The 14,380-nt window shown below is 37.7% G+C and overlaps 2 protein-coding genes across 19 annotated transcripts in view; both read left to right on the top strand.

Annotated features, from left to right (window-relative positions):
* Nucleotides 1-1,024: 1,024 nt before the first annotated feature.
* Nucleotides 1,025-3,487, top strand: LOC129777130 (uncharacterized). Its single transcript, XM_055783208.1, has 2 exons — nt 1,025-1,305; nt 1,473-3,487. The coding sequence occupies exon 2, from the start codon at nt 1,484-1,486 to the stop codon at nt 3,038-3,040; it is 1,557 nt and encodes a 518-aa protein (XP_055639183.1). The 5' UTR covers nt 1,025-1,305; nt 1,473-1,483; the 3' UTR covers nt 3,041-3,487.
* Nucleotides 3,488-5,081: 1,594 nt separating this feature from the next.
* LOC129778316 (thioester-containing protein 1 allele R1-like) overlaps nt 5,082-14,380 on the top strand; it is an 83,555-nt gene continuing 74,256 nt past the window's right edge. For all 18 annotated transcript variants that reach the window (XM_055785155.1, XM_055785151.1, XM_055785147.1 and 15 more), the window contains exon 1: nt 5,082-5,443. In XM_055785155.1, coding sequence (XP_055641130.1) covers nt 5,367-5,443 — 77 coding nt within the window. In that variant the 5' untranslated portion in view covers nt 5,082-5,366. The remainder of the gene's footprint in view (nt 5,444-14,380) is intronic.

Raw genomic sequence — 14,380 nt, forward strand, 5'->3', positions numbered from 1 at the left:
ATTTTAGCTCAGGATTTTTTCAACACTTGTAATAAAATGTGTTGATATAACATAGAATATATAGATACAATAATGTTAGTTTAAGTTCACAGCTTTGTTTCAGAAATGTACTTATTCCATCTGGAAATCCACTAACATCTTCGCCAGTAATAATCCAATTAACCTGATTGATTCGCTTTCATTCGATTCAAATGAAATTCCAGTAGAATTTTAGAAATCATCCTTTCATTTTGAATTATGAATATTTAGTGACATAACGATCGCATAGCTAATCGATGGACAGTTTTGAAATGTTGTATACAAGACCCAATTATTGCTTTGACAAATGCGTTTTATAACAGTTACAGCGTTCCAAAACCCACTCAATATTTTCGATGTTGCATTCTGGTCCTTTATTTTTTTTGCTGAGTGCAGATCTGTGCCCACTCCAGAATATGATCGATCACAGCAAATGCCGATTCATTTTCGCTCTGAATTTTCGATTCACCTTTAGTATGTAGCGCAATACGAAACCTTTTCCGCCATAGTTCGGAAAATTTTCAGAGGGTATTGAAAGTGTATCAAAATATTTTATTATTTTTTAAATCCTTATTGACCATTCTGCAATTCATTAATCTTTTGCGGTAGTATGTCTGCTCTTAGGCACTACAGCGAGGTATCATACTAAATACTTTATCCAACCGCATGCAATAATTTACATTAGTACCATTACAATTTTGTACAAATTGTAATGGTACTCGGTGTAAACAAAAGATTATGAGCGTGGAGAGATAAGAGGATCATAGGAAATTATGACGACTAGTGGTGCATGGATCATCTTTCGCAAATGTAAATATTTAATACTAGAAATTGAATGAAAATGAAAAATTCCAATACTTTAAAAAATTGTTACTTTTGGAGAAAAGTAATACAAAAAAATGGTTTTACACGCAATTTTGCATGAAAAACTATACAGACATTTTCATTCTAAAACTAACTGTTCTCGAGTTAGAAAAAAATCTATAGAAAATTATATTTGATGAATAAGGTACACTGGGGCAAGTGGAATTTGGGGGTAAGTGGATCAAATATAAAGTAAACAAATAACAAAAAATATTTTGCTTTGTTTCCACACAACATCTGCCAAACAATCAATAAACATCTACTAAACGTACTTTTTAGTCGTTGTGAACCACCAGACGCAACCAAATATTGCTTTGTTTACAATCGCATTTCTGCAGCTGCGATCAGAGTCGATTACGCTGTCAGTAAAATTACATTTTCGACGATCGGCAGTTCGGAAAACTGGTTACATTTCACTACTAGGTAATTGAAAAATGCTTATTTTTGTGTTTACCGATACAAAATGTGAAAGATTGTCTTTTTACTATAAAAATCGGCCTGTTTCCACTTGCCCCACATGTTTTTGTAATTGGGTTAAGTGGAATACGTGAAAGTAAACATTGCTTATTGAATGTTTTTAATCTTTACAGCCACCGGAAGAATGGTTCGCAAATACATTCGCAAGCGTTCTCCTGCTAAATACAGTGGACAGGACTTGACAGATGCGATGGATGATGTAAAAAACGGCAAGATGAAGATAAAAGCGGCAGCAAAGCACTTCCGAATCCCATATGCAACACTCTTCAAGCGAGTGAAATGTCTGAGAGGCATTAAAAGTATAACGGGAGGCCGACCCACTGCTTTGCCGTTGAAGGTTGAAACACAGATCGCCGACTGTATCAAGAAAATGGATAAGTGGGGCTTTGGACTATCCAAAGAGGAGACAATTTTGGCAATAGCAGAGTACGTAAAAGTTAACAAGCTTCAAACACCGTTTGTAAGCGGTGTTCCGGGAGACGATTTTTTCCGGAATTTTAAGCGCCGGCATCATCTATCGCAAAAAAAGCCCCAAGCCGTTGAGGTCGCACGGAAACGAGGAGCTGATCCTTTCGTGATGACCGAATACTTCAAGCTCCTAAAACAGGTGACCACGAACGTTCCTCCAGAGCAGATATATAACATCGATGAGACTAGCTTCTGCCTCGATCCGAGTCGGGTTAAGACTGTGGGAGAAACTGGAAGAGCTGCTCATCGTGTCACGGGCGGTTCAGGAAAAGAAAATTTTACTGTATTGATGGGAGGAAATGCGGCTGGTGACAAATTACCACCACTTATTATTTTCAAAGGATCCAACGTATGGAACAGCTGGATGGCTAGTAAATGTGATGAATTTCCTGGAATAGTTTATGCTGCAACCAAAAACGGCTGGATGGAGACGGATGTTTTCGCCAACTACTTCGAACGGTCCTTTCTGAGCGCTACCGCTGAGGGACAATTGGTCCTACTTTACGATGGCCATGTATCACATGTTTCTCTTGCTCTCATCCAAAAAGCAATCGAGAATAATGTTGTGATACTCAAACTTCCGCCCCACACAAGTCATCTCTTGCAGCCTATGGACCTGGCGGTGTTTAAACCATTGAAGCAAGACTATGACAAGTGCGTTATCCAGTGGCAACGGAATCACTATGGGACGAAGCTGTCTAAATCAGCTTTTTCAAACATTATCTCCAAAGTTTGGAGATCATTTGATTCACAAATAATTAAAAATGGGTTCCGCAAGGCCGGCGTATACCCGTTTTCCGATAAGGTGATTCCGGAAGACAAATACGAACCGAGAGCATGGGCACGTTTCATCGCATCACAGCAAGCAGCTCAAACGTTAGATGACAACACTGTTGAGATCGTCGAAGGATCGAAGAAGGCGCTTCCAAGAGTAACAAACACCAGAGATGCAGCTTCAGCAACTTGTAATTGCATTGCTTCCTCAACAGGGAATGACCAAATGGAAAATGATAATCCACAAAATAATTCTTTTGAAGCGATTCTCCTTGACCATGTGAAACAGATTCCTGTTTCCAAAGCGCAGAGAAAAAAAGTTTGTCCTGGGGCAGAAGTTATAACATCGACTGATGCCGTTGTGAAGCTGGAAACGATCAAATCGGTTAAAGAGGCGACACAGAAAGCAAAGCGTAAGAGAGCTTCGAAGAAATCATAACTGTGGTTAGCGATGTACCTGCTATTTTTATCTATTGACCTGATTTTGAAGACTTGCGAAGCAATAACGATATTTATTGCATTTTTTTTTTATTTCCTTAAATGCATTGATTAATTAATTTTGTATTATCAAAGAATAAAAGAAAGTGAATACAGTTTGTTTTATTCATTCCCAAACACCTTTTTAACAGAGTTTAACTTGTTGTAAACATAAAATTCCAGGTTTCCACTAACCCCCGTATCAAGGGGTAAGTGGACTTTGGGGACTTGGAGATTATTTTTGGCCAAACTTAAAATCTAGTTGAGGAATTCATTTTTCGGTTCCATATATTAATAGCTAATCGGCTACAGTAGTGATGTGTATAATTCGTTTTGAAAAATAATCAAAAACAGGAAAAATAGGACACTTTATTTTTGAAATAATGGTTTTTGGGGTTCCACTTGCCCCAGTGTACCTTAAACCATATGCGTAATACCATGAAAACTCAACCATTATGGAGTTGTTTAATTTTTACAGTTTTTGGTTATGAACGTCTATGTATATCCCGTAACTATAAAAGTCATAGGATCATAGGAAATAGCTCGGTTGTTCACAGTTTACGTGAGTTATTTTCAGAATATGGATTTCAGTGAAGAAGTTCAATGATTTAGTAAATATATATGAAGCACTTTCAGTAAATATCTGACTCTCAACTCAATCAGTTTATTGTTAATTACGGAGTACTCAGGTTGGGCGGGGTTTCAAAATTATTGAATACGGAACAGTTTTTATTTAATTTAGAGTGTATTGGTGATTATAATTGAAAAAAATATTTATTCTTCGTGTCCACGTGGACATAGTCTATACTCCCTCCCCCCTCTCCATGGACAAGCGTGGACATTTTGAAACCCCCTACCCCCCCCTAAAGTTGTCCACGTGGTATGTGGACAGCCCCTAATGGAGAATTATTGGGCAATTGTAAAACAGAAGTCAAAGAAGAGTGGAAAGATGTCTCGGGATGCGTGGAACAAAATGACAGCTAAGGTTCTCCAACGATATGATCGATTGTATGGATGAGCAAATGACTCAAACTTTATTGGAAGATCATTCGAAATTAGTCTACTTTTAATGTATACAATAAATGGTTAGATGTCTAGAATCTTAGAATATTGATTTCCAAACTCAGATTTTTTTAATTGATAGATTTGGAAATCTAGAACATCTTGATCGATTGACTTAATGTCCTCAGAAACGGAACATGTTCGAATAGGTTTAAAGATTTCCAATCCATATAAATCCACAGATATTGTACTGTTAATTGAAAAAATCGTCTGTTCATGGCATGAAACGCAGTCAAAAAAAAATTCAGTCTCGACCACTGGATGCACTGCAGTCTCCATAGTATTCCTTCTCTAAGCGACCTGAAGTCGACGTGGTCGTCAGATATACATTTGAACTGAAGTCCGAAGCTGATTATTATATATAATAAGTAATATTTTAATTCTCGATTCCCGTTTATAAAGCACGGGAAAACCACACTACGCGAACAAGGTTGAAGTTTGCGTGACGACCTTTAAATATTAGAGACCCTTGATGTTTACTGAATTCTATGCCAGAATCATTAACTGATCCGGCGCGTCTTTCCACGAAAGAAGCTGCTCATTGAGAGAGTAAAATTTCCCCAAGAAGGGTACTTCCCTGGCACCAACATCAACAACTTCAGTTTGTTTTCGTTTCGAATCTTTGTTTGTTTACGATCTTCAATTGTATATAGCTACAGGTGCCGGTTGTGTCTGTATGTTCTTTGAGCAGCAATTGATTCTGTTTAGGGGTGTTCGATTTGTACGGTTCTCATCATTAATCCTGTATGTTTGTAGTACTTTCATTTGTTCGCAATGATTATATGATTTCAGTATGGGAATAAAATTATGCAATCGATACAGTGCGGTGTTTTAACTGATATGAAAACCCCTTTTGGAAAAATTAAACCGTTGCTGGACGTCACCTCGTGTCGAGCCGACAATCAAAGCTCTCAGTATGTATTATAAATTTGAGCGATCTCTTCATGCAGCGATCAGTTTGTTTGGAACTATCGCAACCGACGGTTCAGTCGAAGGTTGTTCGTGCGTATCCGCGGTTTGGTACGGGCGCCGTGCGTTTGTGATCTGAATAGCAACTGACTTGCTAATAGCAATAACATATAATAAGTGCTCGGAGAAAAGAGTGGAGTGCAGTGGGAATTTCCAGGTTTTCAAAGCAACCTTAGTAAAAACAGATCGTCGAAGAAATCGATTATCAGTGTTTAGTATTTAGTGAAACTTATTCTAGGGAAGAACAAATATTTGGAATGGGGCATTCTAGAATGCTCCCGTTCGCGGTTGCTGCAATATGTCTGGCGTTTGCAACAACTTGCAGCTGCGAAGGGTTCGTATCCTGTTACTTTGAAGCTGTAATTAGATTCTAATTTTCGATTGCGCGATTACCGTACTCTCGACGGAGAGATCAATGATATTGGTGGTAGTGAAAATGACTATTCGCGCTATTCAGACTTGTACCGTATTTAGCGATGACGAAAGCCTCGGCGCTTTTATACTTCACAAAGTTGACTTGCCACTTATGGTCAGAACGTGTTTCCTTGTCGAATCTTCGACCGCAGGGAAGTGCAAACAAACAGTGCAAAGTCGCCGAGGTTCATTGATGGTTTCTACGGCACAAGCAGCCCAATGTGCGGGAAAGATGCGTCGGCGTCTCCCAATAAACTGGTTGCGTGTATGTTAGTCATCAGGTGGAGGTTTTTGATCGCGAAAACTGGACTCAGACTCTGAGCGTGTCATGTAACCAAAGTATTCAAATTACATCCACTCTCCCACGTCTCCGGCAACACCACCGCGCTCGCGCGGTTAGTCATTCATTTAGAAGCTAAAGTTAATCGAATGCGTTACAACTTCAACTGTGCAACTATTGTTACCGAGATTTGCATTCTTCCGGAACGCTCCTTCTATGGTTACCGTTAGTGAAGATGGTGAAGATCACCTTGGCATTGGATGGCACGATTGTAACGACTATGCAACCAGTTGACAATGGTTGCAAAGGGAGATGAATTACCATCAGGCTATTCATGTGTCAATCGTATGAAAATAAGTTATTTCCCTTCCTTCCTTCGTGAAAGTACACGGGTCAATTGACGGAAATTGGGATTTGTTTGGATATAGAGTTACAGCGTGGATAATTCTTTAGAAGTGTTCCACGGAATAAATACAATCTTGCGAAAAAACAGTGTCGGGTATTTGTCATCAAATGTAAGATGTTATCGCAGTGGGTAGACCGAAGTACGTGAGAAAATTTTTCTCTTAGATTCTAACATCATATAATTGAAACAAATACCTGTCGCTTCGAACTCTTTCTCCATAAAATCTTCGTTTTTTAGATACACGTCTACATTGCGAAAGAAATATATTCGCTAGTAAATGAACACATGCATTCTAACGATAAAATTTTTTAGTTTGCGGAATTTTTGAACGATGTCAGTGAATTATCGTCGTGATTCGAAGTGTTGAGTAATGAAACTTGTTTGGGGGTTTTCATTCGCAGGGATGCAATGTTGGAGTGTCACATAGTTTTTCATTATATTTGTGCATTCGATTTAGTGCAGTTGTTTAATGATTTTTTCCCATATGAGAACGTGGTAGTTTGAATTCTTGTTTTCCTTTTGTTTTAACATTAGGAGAACAGTATCCTGTTCAACAAAATCACTCAGAAAGATAGGTGTTCGATATACAAGATGTGGCGATAACTTCGGGAATTTTGGATGGAACACAAGCAAATCAAGTTAGCAGCGGAATTTTTTCTAAGCCTTCACAATACAGGTCGGACTCGATTATCCGGAGTATTGATTTATTTTTCACTCCGGATAATCGAATCCTACGGATAATCGAGTGAAAAAAGAAACAATTTTCTCTCGGTAAACATAATATAATTATGATTTGCACTTATTTATTAAACGGTTTCATCTAGGTTGACCCGTTTGTATGTTCGCGACTTTGTAACTTTGTCTGTAGCGCTGTACCACATTAATAGAAATTTAATCCCCTTCCTGTTGACCGATTGATCTGAAATTTAGAACACATCTTTACTTCTGGTTCCATTATAAAACTGCGTATTCCATGATCATGAAAATCCAAGATGGTACAAAATGGCGGATTACGTACATATTTTCTCAAAATCCCATCAATATAGGTTTTCCCAAAACCCCCTCAATATGGGTATCGAATATCGACTATTAGAACTAGTAAAACAAGATGGCGACCGCTACAAAATGGCGGATTACATATTTTCCCAGAACCGCTGCAATTTGTGTATCAAATGAAAGGGCTTGACTAGTAGAACACATTTGTTTATGAAAAATGCAAATCTCAATCAGCTGCCACAACAAAATGGCGCCATATATTTTTTTTCAAAACCTCATCAATATGACTATCAAAAGAAAGTTCTCGACTAGTAGTACATAGCAGATCATGAAAAATCCAATTTAAAGATGGGCGCAGTCCTCAAACAACTAATTACGATTTTAAAAGATTTCATTCTGCTTGACCAGTTTGTATGTATGTTTGAATGTTTGTAGTGTTGTCCCACATTAATAAAAAATTGACCCCGTTCCTGTTGACTGATTGATCTGAAATTTGGAAGACACCTTTAATTCTTCTATCATTATAAAACTCCGTATTCCATGATCTTGAAAAATTAAATTTGGCCGTCGCTTAAAATGGCTGAATGACTTGACTTGGAGAGCACGAAACATAATAAACAACATACATTCAAAAAGGTCGCCGTCTCTAAATGGTCGACCATGTATATTTTGCAATCCCCTCAATATCCGTATCAAATGAGATGATTTGACTAATAGAATACAGTCTCATCATTGTCCTAGATTAATGAAGGAACGGATGTGATAACTACTAACTGCTACTTGTCTAATCATTTTCTAGCTTTTAGTACATTAAACCATTACCTAGCTTTCTTCGGAATATTTTGATGATGTACTGTATTCTATTAGTCAAATCTTTCATTCGATACCAATATTGAGGGGATTGCAAAAAATACACAGTCAAAAATGTTGTGACGGCGACCTTTTCGAATTTATGTTGTTCATTGTGTAGTGTATTCTCCAAGTTGAGCCATTCAGCCATTTTTTAGCGGCGGTCGAATGGAATTTTTCAAGATCATGGAATACGCAGTTTTATTATGACAGTAGAATTAAAGGTATTCAAATTTCAGATCAATCAGTCAACAGGAACGGGGTCAATTTTCTATTATTGTTAGACAACCCTACAAACACTCAAACATATATACAAACTGGACAAGCCGAATGGAACCATTGAAAAGTAATTGTTTATTTGGGAACAGCGATCATCTTAGATTTGGATTTTTCATGATCTACTGTGTTCTACCAGTCGAGCACTTTCATTTGATACCCATATTGATGGGTCTTTGAAAAAAAAATATGGCGCCATTTTTTGATGGCGGTCATTTTGGATTTGCATTTTTCATACTAGTCAAGCTATACTAGTTCTAGTTCTGAGAAAATATGTAATCCGCCATTTTGTAGTGGTCGCCATCTTGTATTTGCATTTTTCATAAATAACTGTATTCTACTAGTCAAGCCCTTTCATTCGATACCCATATTGATGGGGTTTTGGAAAAATATATATGGTGCCTTGTGGTGGCGGCCATTTTGAATTTGAATTTTTCATAAATAACTGTGTTCTACTAGTCAAGCCCTTTCGTTTGATACCCATATTGATGGGGTTCTGAGAAAATATGTAATCCGCCATTTTGTAGTAGCCGCCATCTTGGATTTGTATTTTTCATAAATAATTGTATTCTACTAGTCAAGCCCTTTCATTTGATACCCATTTTGTGAACAAAATATATGTCGCAATCTTGTGGCGGCGTCCATTTTGGATTTGCATTTTCATAAATAACTGTGTTCTACTAAAGGGTGTGTCACATCAAATTGCATCACGGAAAAAACGCTGTAGAAATTCGCCCAGTAGACCGATCCTTTTGAAAAATTTAGACAGTAAAATAAAAACTATTAAACAACTTTTGGCATTTTCTTTTTATTCATACTTCGAGCCCAAGCCCGTATGCTCGCACCTTCCTCTTTACCCCGTCCATAAGGTTCTGTACAACGTCAGGTTGTAGTTTTTTTTTAACAGAAATCCATTTTCTTTTGAAGTCCGCCTCCGATTTGACAACTTTTGGGTTCTTCCGGAGGGCCTGCATCATAATCGCCCAATATTTCTCTATTGGGCGAAGCTCCGGCGCGTTGGGCGGGTTCATTTCCTTTGGCACGAAGGTGACCCCGTTGGCTTCGTACCACTCCAACACGTCCTTTGAATAGTGGCACGAAGCGAGATCCGGCCAGAAGATGGTCGGGTCCTCGTGCTGCTTCAATAGTGGTAGTAAGCGCTTCTGTAGGCACTCCTTAAGGTAAACCTGCCCGTTTACCGTGCCGGTCATCACGAAGGGGGCGCTCCGCTTTCCGCAAGAGCAGATCGCTTGCCACACCATGTACTTTTTGGCAAACTTGGATAGTTTCTGCTTGCGAATCTCCTCCGGAACGCTGAATTTGTCCTCTGCGGAGAAGAACAACAGGCCCGGCAGCTGACGAATGTCCGCTTTGACGTAGGTTTCGTCGTCCATTACCAGGCAATGCGGCTTCGTCAGCATTTCGGTGTACAGCTTCCGGGCTCGCGTCTTCCCCACCATGTTTTGCCTTTCGTCGCGGTTAGGAGCCTTCTGAACCTTGTATGTACGCAGGCCCTCCCGCTGCTTGGTCCGCTGGACGAATGAACTTGACAAATTCAGCTTATTGGCGACATCCCGGACCGAACTTCTCGGATCACGTCTAAACTGCTTAACTACGCGCTTGTGATATTTTTCACTGACGGAGCATCCATTTTTGCCGTTCTTCACCTTCCGGTCGATGGTTAGGTTCTCGAAGTATCGTTTTAGTACTCTGCTGACCGTGGATTGGACGATTCCCAGCATCTTACTGATGTCCCGATGTGACAACTCCGGATTCTCGAAATGAGTGCACAGGATTCATTCACGACGCTCTTTTTCGTTCGACGACATTTTTCCAAATTTACGAAAAATTGACAGTGAAGCATGGCCAACCTGATCTATACACTCTTATCTGATTATAAGCGAAAGCTGAAGATATTATTCCTGAAAATTAAATTTCTACAGCGTTTTTTCCGTGATGCAATTTGATGTGACACACCCTTTAGTCAAGTCCTTTCGTTTGATACCCATATTGATGGGGTTCTGAGAAAATATGTAATCCCCCATTTTGTAGTGGCCGCCATCTTGGATTTGCATTTTTCAAAATAACTGTATTCTACTAGTAAAGACCTTTTATTTGATACCTATATTAACTATTTAATATGGAATTATTATACAAATTCTTCAAAATTTACGAAAATCAAAAATAAATTACTCCGGATAATCGAATCCCGGATAATCGAGTCCGACCTGTATATCCATTCTAACTTGAAACATTGATCCCAACGGTACTTCCATGATTGGAAGCAACGTTGATGGTCTTCTGCAGTTAAGGCATTTATTATTTCATGTGTTCTTGACAATCACTGCGTCAACATAATAGGACCTATTTCATGAGGTTATGCACCAAATAATCAAATTTTAGATCAAGTTTTAGAGTAAAATTTATAACGTTATCAGAATAAACACTGTTTTTTATACACCAACCTTTGAGAAAAGCGTGTTTAAAAAACTATTTAATTATGTTCAAAATATTTTAACTTTTCGCTATTTTTTGTCTTTTGAGATATCTCTGCACTTACTTCACCAAACTATAATGTATATACACCATTGAATGAATAATTTAATACTTTTTTGAAGAGCAGTGGGTCGTCGTCCTAGGTTTCATTTTGTAATTTATGATGCTTCTAGGAAATTTTCTCAATTCTGACTTTGTCATCGTTTACTTTTTGATAATCGTTTGATTTATACTTGAAAACGAGAAAAAATATGTTTTAGTGAGTCAAAATGTGGCCACGTCACACTGGAATGGGCCATAGGTTTCCTTGAGGTAAGCCTTCAGTTTTGGGAACGAGAAAAAGTCGTAGGGGCGATATCGGGGCTATAGGGTAATGTCGGGATATCGTCAAAAAGTCGTTCACAATGTGTGAAGAATGGGCGGGCGCGTTGTCGTAACCAGAGATGCCAACCTGCCTGATTTATCAGGATTTCCCAGACTTTTCAGCACGCTCCCTGATATCCTGACGAATACTCAATTTATCCTGATTTTTCCTTATTTTTGTACTCTTTACATTATTTGTAATAAATATACTGGTTTCCATGCCAAAGTTTTCTGTCATGATAGTTCTCCGGCTCGCACTTGTATATATCTTACATTAAGTTAAACTTTGTGCTTAACTTTTTTTTCTCTACCCTCAATGGTTTCGTGGCTTCCCAAAACATTGCTAGAAAATTTCATTAAACCAGATTGTCTGACGAATTTATGAAATTACAATGAGATAAAGTTTGAGGATCAACTTTGCTTTATTGAGGATTATGTGTATGTAGATGTATCCCCAGAGTTATTAATGTAGGTATACGTTTCAGATTGTAAAATTACTCAAGAGAACACTTTTGAATTTATAGTCAATATAAAAAGATTTTATATGTAATTTGTTCGTCTGATTCAAAGTTGAATAAACTTAAAAGATGGGACTATGGTAAATATTATATATCTATAACCGTACTAAATATCATAAAATTAGAAAAAAATCTGAAAAAAAAGTCTTCTCCTGCTGATGTGCTTTCCTCATTTGTTGAGTAAAGATTTATTCCAAAGCATGGATGATGAGTTCAGTGGAAATTTGAATATTGATTTCTCTGCAAATCTCTGTAGTGATGCTGTATGTTTTTCGGAAAAAATATAGACGATCAAAAAGTCAGGCGAAACACTAGCATTTCCGCTTCTGTGAGGATGTATACCATGCTTATTAATTCATTTCGTCTTCAAGTCTTCAAGTCTTCGCCCGAAGGAAGGAAGACATAGAACTATGGATATACAATTATATTATAATGCTTTGATTGAAAATGATGTTTTTGTTTTCCCAAAAATCTACATTAAATTTTCGGACAACCCAATATGAGCTATCCTGATTTATACTGATTTTTATTTTTATTCTCCCTGATTTTTTCAAATTATAGTTGGCAACCCTGGTCGTAACAGAAGATCCAACCGGCGAGTTCAGGCCGTACACGAAAAACTTTAATGTAATCATAACAATTCATTTTGGGTGAAACAAATTGGATTTTTTGTTTTCCTGAGTCACAAAATGCTCGCACGATAATTTTTTGAACAATTAAATATCGAAAACGTACGAGAAATTTTTCATTCAAACAACAATATCTCTGTATCTATAAATATATTTGCTTTTGAATTGATAGGAAAAAAATTGTGTTAGTCAAAATCTTGTAAGAAACAGAAAGAAATCGATTTTTATTTCTTCCCGATATTTTTGTCCACTACATCTACACACACCAAGATAAAAATTTGTTAGTAAAATTTACCAAAACTTGAGAGTTTGAATTTTAAAATGATGTACATCCCATCTTTATTCGTTCATTCTATCTACAAAAAAGATGTGTTTAGCTTGTAATGTTATTTCAATGAATCACACAGACTGGTTTCATTAAGCTCATATTTATAACTTGAGCTTATGAGATGTCATCAGGTGAACACCCTTACAATGCATTATACAAGTTGGAAGTAGTTCTTGAAATGTTTGATTCGGAATATGACGAAAGAAATGAAAAAAAAATGTTAATAAAGATATTGATTTATGTCATTTTGCTCAATTCTCTTCTTCTTCAATGAAACTAACGCTCCTGAGGAATTGTATATATCTGAAGCTTCTACTGCAATTTATGCGACAATAATGGACGCTACCCAGCGGTCATAGAAGCCACCACTTCAATGCAGGCAACTAATTAGAAACCAGCCGGTTTTGTACACAAACTTACCATGATTTTATGATTTTAATCGAGGTGACTGAGATTTGATTCGCAAAATTGTCATCGGCCGTAACATTCAATCGCTAAAAGAATTACCTCTACTTGGGATATTATGTTCAGATAGAATCGATGAAAAATAAAACAAACCATCCTTCCAATGTCGCTATACCAGTTTTTGCGATAGTAAAACTCAATGACATTTGATAGCCTTCGCTCGTTGGGTTCGTCAAGCAGTCAAGTTCATCAACCGTGAAATTGTGTACTCTCGCTTAATGGATTCATTTGAAATCTGTTCAGCGCATAAAAATTCTGATTTGACTTTAATTTGATGTATGTATTTTTATGAAACGTAAACAATTTTTTCCTGTTGGTTTTACCTCATTCTGATTGGATATCTGCATTTCAACCGCTTTCTCGTATGTTGTGCTAATAAAATAAATATCTAAGCTATTATTAAAACAATTTTTATTCATGGTACTATAGTATTCTCATTTATTTCCTAACAGCGGCATTCATTTCTCAACACTTTTTAACAACCTGCTTTAAAAAACAAGAATGAACTGATGTTATATTCTAGTATACATTTTAAGAAGCCACATAGCCGATATGGTCGGTGTTCAGTCAGACCGGACTAAGTAACATAATTATAATCTCGAGTAAACCGAACTCAATGTTTGAAGCTGTGTAGTTTTAGTAGCTTTCGATCACTCTCCCTAATTGTGTTTCTACAGCTCTTCGTTACTCTTTAACAAGGTCGTGTTATTATAATATTAGGCTGTCAAAAAAGTCCTGCGGTATTTTTTTTGAATTTTCATTTGTTCATGAAATTAGTTACAATCATCTGTTTCAAGTCAAATATGCGCCGTTTTGTTCGATGACTTGTTCCCAACGAGATGCCAACTTCATAATACCCCTGTTATAGAAGCTCGCTTCCTTATTGGCAAAAAACTCGGATAGCCAATTTTCACAGGCCTCTTTTGTGGCTAACTTCTGGCTACCTAGCTCGTTCGCCATGGACAAAAACAGGTGGTAGTCACTTGGTGCAAGGTCCGGACTATACGGCGGATGCAAAAGAACCTCCCATCCGAGCTCCCGGAGCTTCTGGCGCGTCACCAAAGAAGTGTGTGGCCTGGCGTTGTCCTCATGGAAGACAATGCGGCCTCTGTTTTTCAAAGATGGCCTCTTCTTCATGAGTGCTACCTTCAAGCCGTCCAGTTGTTGGCAGTACAGGTCCGAATTGAGCGTTTGGCCATAGGGAAGCAGCTCATAATAGATTATTCCTTGACAATCCCACCAAACACACAG

Source organism: Toxorhynchites rutilus, chromosome 3 (assembly GCF_029784135.1).
Source record: "Toxorhynchites rutilus septentrionalis strain SRP chromosome 3, ASM2978413v1, whole genome shotgun sequence".
In the NCBI taxonomy this organism is placed as follows: Eukaryota; Metazoa; Arthropoda; class Insecta; order Diptera; family Culicidae; genus Toxorhynchites; species Toxorhynchites rutilus.

Excerpts from the sequence above, each read along its gene's own strand:
- LOC129777130 (XM_055783208.1), top strand. The coding sequence starts at position 1,484 with ATGGTTCGCAAATACATTCGCAAGCGTTCTCCTGCTAAATACAGTGGA.